The 5,997-nt window shown below is 38.0% G+C and overlaps 1 protein-coding gene across 3 annotated transcripts; it reads right to left on the reverse strand.

The window, feature by feature from the left end:
- Window positions 1–2,102: 2,102 nt before the first annotated feature.
- LOC4328481 (putative glucose-6-phosphate 1-epimerase) lies at window positions 2,103–5,243 on the reverse strand. 3 transcript variants are annotated; one of them, XR_010739134.1, is made up of 9 exons: window positions 5,018–5,243; window positions 4,269–4,343; window positions 3,931–3,987; window positions 3,679–3,836; window positions 3,413–3,553; window positions 3,042–3,144; window positions 2,856–2,955; window positions 2,428–2,662; window positions 2,103–2,322 (listed from the first exon to the last, which is right to left on the reverse strand). XR_010739134.1 is itself a non-coding variant. In XM_015768598.3 (9 exons), exons 1-8 carry the CDS (start codon window positions 5,111–5,113, stop codon window positions 2,464–2,466), a joined length of 951 nt encoding a protein of 316 aa, XP_015624084.1. In that variant the 5' UTR covers window positions 5,114–5,243; the 3' UTR covers window positions 2,103–2,318; window positions 2,428–2,463. The 3 variants fall into 3 exon arrangements, 2 of the variants coding, with proteins under 2 accessions (XP_015624084.1, XP_015624081.1); XM_015768598.3 differs by having other exon boundaries at window positions 2,103–2,318; window positions 2,428–2,684; XM_015768595.3 differs by having other exon boundaries at window positions 2,428–2,684.
- Between the last annotated feature and the right edge of the window lie 754 nt (window positions 5,244–5,997).

Consider the following 5,997-nt stretch of genomic DNA (forward strand, 5'->3'; position numbering starts at 1 on the left):
TAAAAGATATAAATTTTGTTTCGATTTGGACACTTAGTAACTACTTCATATGTCCCAAAATATAAGTAATTTTAGAGGGATGTGAGGCATCATAATACTACAAGGCCGAGTTTAGTTTCAAACTTTCAACTTTTCCATCACATCAAAACTTTCCTACACACACAAACTTTCAACTTTTCCGTCACATCGTTCCAATTTCAACCAAACTTTCAATTTTGGCATCGTTCCAATTTCAACCAAACTTTCAATTTTGGCATAAACTAAACACACCCCAAATTTAAATAACATATATATTTCTCCAAAATCCTTTATATTATAGGACAGTTGGAGTACATAAGAGAAAAATAAATTAGTAGCCATCGACTCAGCTTATAGATTCTGATTAACTGGATACTTAAGTACTTAACTGCTTCTCAGAACATACATTTAGGTCTCAAATAGGTTTAAGTCGGGTAATCCACCTGGCTCAGAAATGCAGCTCATCTGCCTCGATCAAGCGATCAAGCGAACTACTAGCTAGCCTAGCAGTAGCTGCAGGTTAGATTGGGAGTTAGGTTGCGTTAACTAATATAATCGCGCATTAATTCGATTTGATCATCCATGATGCATTACATCCGACCACACCTGACGTACGACATTACTGATCACCAACTACAACAGTTGCCATCTAGTGAAAAGTAACAATGGTAGATCAAGATTATGTCATATAATACACATGTTTAATATATAATTATCCTATCATGACAGTGTTTACTTAGACGAGTTTGCAAGTGCTATTTACACCTGCTCCCGGTGTTTGCACACACATTGTCATTATTAGCAGATCGGCGTCAGGTCCTGCAGGCTGCATTATCCTGCTAGCACTTTAGACCCCCCCCCCCCCCCCCGGTTTTGAGATATAAGCATTTTTAGATTATTTAGCAGAGATTAAAATCAGAAAGAAAATATTTTGATACATCTCATTAAATAAGAGATGGTTATGGTACAAGCATTTCTAACATGTTTAGCAGATGTTAAAATCACAAGAAAAATATTTTCATACAATTAAACAACATATGGTTATGAGTAAGATGGAGAAAAAATAAACAGAAGTTGGTTGATGAGATGAGTAGTAGTAATAAGAATATGTAGCACAAGAAATGCTTATATTTGAGTATAAATTTTAAACGATAGAACTGCTTATATTTCGAAACAGAGGGGTTAAATCTTATCCAGATGCACACTATTCCAGTTTGGGCTATGCTGGGGAAGATGAAAGCTGCGTTTGCATCATTCACGCGGAGCTCGCTTTATTCCTCTTTGGCAAAGGTAAGGTAATAACGCGCCAGGGCAAGCTGGCCATCTTTTTTTAGATTAAAACAAAAGGCAAAAGAGATGAAATGAAGAATCATCGAAGGTAAAGAGATGGACCATCAATGATGAGAGGGGTTACACAATTGTACTCCATTCGTCCAAATAAAAAACCCAACCTAGTAATTATTTAGATTCATCGTAATAGATTATATCCCATCCTTAATTAGGTTGGGGTTTTTTTTGGACTGAGGGAGTACATATTTGCAATGTTTTTGAAAATCAAAAGCCCATTTAACCAAAGGAAAGATCAGGCTTAGCTGTGTCGACGGCCCAGCAGCCAGCACTAGATTGAGCCCAGTGAGAGATGCAGAAAATATTTCGAGGTCGAACTCAACTTAGTGGACAATGACTAAAAGTAATTTGACTTCTTTTTTAATCTAGGAAATATACAGATAAGACTGTTCACTTACAGGTTATTCAGATAGCGATGGGAGCAACAGGCCAGGCATTCTTGATGCCTTCTGAATCTGCAGTGAGTTTCTACCAAAAATACCAGGTTGTGACTTGTAAATTACCAATGGAAAGGAGAGAGATTAGTTTGAGCAGACTGCATATTTCAAAATCTTGAAAAAAAAATCAAGCTTTCAAGCTCTCGATTTCCTGTCTCTCCACTTTATAACAACTTGAATTTGCACGTCAGAATTAAGAGCAGCTCTTGATGAGAGCTAAATGATCTTCTGGTGATTTAGCCTCTTAGGTAGTAGTGTAAAACAACGAAAATCATCATTCTGTACATTTCTTTCCCACAGTGTCAAATTGGACTTTTTGTAATACAGTAAACCATCCAGTACAGGATTACATATCTATATTGAACCTGAAATTCTCCATCTTTTCTATAAAAACACGATGGTGACTTTGACTCCTCCAGGAAAACCACAGCATATGCTTTTGATTTTGGAATGGAGCAGACAGACATTCAGATAAATTTATTGAAGAGTACTACCAACTGTGACTGTTTGGTGAGTCTTCCTGCAGCAAAACTTGATGTTTCAGTGTAAGTAGCAAACAGTATTACTTATGCACTTATTTCTTTTACACATATAAAAAAAAAGATCTAAGGGAAGTCCATAATACTTGCGCGAAAATGACGGAATGCAATCCCTGAGAAATTCAGATGTCCTGTATCCGATGAATTATTTCAGGATCCCATTGTCCGCTGCTGTAACTGGATGGAACAACAGATATCTCTTGCCTTCCTTGCCACTCTTCACCAGGCCTTAATGTAATTGGCTTCTCAGCATTTGCAGCCCCTACACATAGCATGCATTTGTACTCTTCCTCCCCAAAATCCAGTATCGTTTTTGCTTTCCTGTCCCATGGGTTCCAAACAACTGCATAAAAAAAAGTATACTGACGAGACATATATATACAGAAGGCCCCTTGTGGGTGGCTTCTTTGTTGACCCGGCAAATACACACACACACACACACACACACATAAAAGTAAGCAAAACAAAAGGACCAGAACAACCGTGCTGTGTAATCCAGAAATTAGCATCTTACCAACATCAGGAAGTCCCTCTTTCCTTAACTCAAAAGTTCTCTTCTTGTCATGGTCAATGATCACAATCTTGGGTGGAGCACTCAAATATACCTTCTCCGCCTTAGCAATCAAAGCATTAACAAGAAACACAATCTTACTGCAATGGCTGCAAAATATGAAACTTGCAAATGAATTATGAAGCTTACTTCAGATTCGAATACAACGGCATCTCCTTGTTCAGTACAACGTTTTCCACATTGCAGGTTGTCAATGTAGTCCAAGGTCTCCAAACCCTCAACCCGTACTTCACTGGAATGTGAAAACAATTTTTATGGAGGAAAAATACAATGTAGAAGCCAAGTACCCATATAGTACATCATTCATTCTGTACATTTGAATAATATTTGGAGTGATAAAATCCAAAAGAGGTCCGAACATAACTTTTGTCAACAAAAATCAGCACGACTTAGTATAGAAGTGCATATCCTATGAGCTATATGCCTCAGTCAAAGAATGTAAGAAATGCCTAATTTTACATATAAACATAATACAAGCAAATTACCACGACAAAATGTACCTGATGTCAGAGACTGAAAAATATGTGTTATATGAAAATCCAAATTTGAATGGCTTCCCATCTGCATTGGTATTTTTTATTCGAGATGTGAGCATCAGATCTCCTGTAGGGCTAAGAGCAACTCGCAGCCTAAACTCAAAACTGAAATATATGGATAATCAACTTCATCAATTTAGCAGGAGCCAAAGGATATATCAATTCAAAAATGGAACATTCTAATCTACCAATGCCATAGCAAATAATGTTAAGGATTTACTAGAGGACACCTATGCGGCCAGATCTTCAAATCTTCTGGGGACTGCTTGAGTATCAAGTCAATATGACAGTTTGAAGTGGTAGCTGGAAAAGGAGGGGGAGTTTCATCAACACTCCATAATCGGTTCCTTGCAAATCCATGTTGTTCAAGAACTCCATGGTTCCCAAACTGCATGATGGATCGTCCATTTTGGGTATTACAGGGGAGACAAAATTCTTGAAAAACATAACTGGACTATGAATGAACAGTCCCAGGGTCATACTTGAGGAAAGCAAATTTGTATGCCCCCACGAATAGCCTTTGGTGGTTTGAAATAAGCCTGCCAAGAAATTTAAAAAATGTGGAATTATTGGGTAATTGTAAATGGCTTAAGTGTCAATTCATGTAATTGGAAGATAAAACGTTTGACACTCATAACATATCTCATTTTCCTGAAAAACTAAAAACGACCAAAAAAAAGAATGGTAAAACAACCACTTATCTAAGAAAAGGAAGCCTTGCTGCCAAATCTGTAGAGTGCATAAATGTAAAAATGCATTCGATATATAGGCCTGCAAGGCAGAAATAATGCCCTTACTGAACATTAAAAGATCTGAATACCTTTCTACTAACAAAGAGCAGTTGTTCTCGATATTCATTTTCCCAAAAGATCACTTGGCCTCCGTACAGAAATACCTGAAAATAGTGAAAAATAACGTACTTGACCATTTCTGAGGAAAAAAAAAGATAATAAGGAACCTGTAAGGTTATCTAATATAACTGAAACAACAACAACAACAACAACAAAAAGGTCATAAAAAAACAAAGCATGAGCAATGTGCAAACATGTCCAAGTGATTTTTGTTTGAACGAAAGGCAACTTGCCTTATTCATTAGAGCAATATTTACAACAAACATGTCCAAATGATTGGGTCTAAAACAGATGAGACATACCGTTGCCGAGAATACTTAAAATAATGGCAAAAGGCCAATCAAAACCACAGCTAACAATAGCATCATGGTGTCCACCCCCAATAAACAATTTATCCACATCTTAAAGAATGAAATCAAATGATACTAAATTAAGCGTAGATATGAACATCCACCTCCACAGACAAGCCAAAGGTCAAACACCAATTGGGCATTTGACCAAACCTGCTACCTTCCCTCGCATGATCGCAACAAACTAAACTACAGTAATACTCAAACATTTTCTCCACCACCAGAATCAACTCCATTAATTCCCACCAATTCCCCCTAACTAATTACATCTCAATTACAATAATTTTGTGGAGGATTGGCGACGAACAGATCGATCCAGTGCTAGAAATACTGCAACTGAAAGCTAGGGTTGAGGAGAGGGGGTCGACCTGGACGGAGCAGCCATGGGCCTCGCGCAGGACGAGCTTCTCCAGCCCAGTGGCGCCGTCCTTCACGACCTCCACGGACGACACCCCGCCGGCCATCGATCCTAGCCGCCGCCGCCGCCGCCGGGGAGGAAACGGAAACCGGCGGTGAACTCCGGTGGGGGAAAAATTGGAGGGAATTGAGGAGAAACGATGGGATTTGTCGCTCAAATTTATAGGCGCTGGCGAAACAAAGAGGGAAAAAAAATTGTTCCAGAGTTTGAATTGTTTCACGTCAATTTCATATATAATAAAATTTTCAAAAAAAAAAAATCTGTTGAAGTACTGATTCAAGGTTTGCCGCAGCTAACCCATACGTACATAAAGAAAATTATAATATTTTTTTGAAAGCAGCAAAGTGCTTGCACGTATGTAGATTGATTCCAGGGTATTATTTAGGTTATTTTTTGGCTGGAAAATTAAGAAGAAGAAGAATATTTCTATGTGCTGCTGTTGATCAGAACAGGTCATGCGTTTTCATTATGTTGGTCTAATTTTCTGACCAGCTGTGAGCCATTGTAGACTTTTGTATTTATTTTTTTGCAGCAAAGGAAAACAGAAACTTCAAACCTAAAAGAATAGCCAACTTGAAAAGGCTTTACTATCCTACCTGAGTTACACCCTGCAGCAGAGACAACCGATTCAATTCACCAACAAGAGCATGTTTTTTTTTAAAAAAAAAGAAAAAAAAACTGTGTTAAGAAAAAAGAAGATGCGAAAACGAACGTTACTACTACTTTCAACGGAAATTGCGAGAGGCCTGTTGGGCTGTCTTGAAAATGGGCCAAGCTGTTGGTTTTGGGCCTTTCAGTTGGCTCTGTCACATAATGGAAATAAAGCCCAATAGTCTCAGGTTGTGTTGGAGAATTGAGGGGTTTCGTCTGTTGACCTAATTGTGTTGGAGAATTGAGGGGTTTCGACTGTTGACCTAATTATTAATCAAA

The sequence above is a fragment of the Oryza sativa genome, chromosome 2, assembly GCF_034140825.1.
Source record: "Oryza sativa Japonica Group chromosome 2, ASM3414082v1".
NCBI lineage: Eukaryota > Viridiplantae > Streptophyta > Magnoliopsida > Poales > Poaceae > Oryza > Oryza sativa.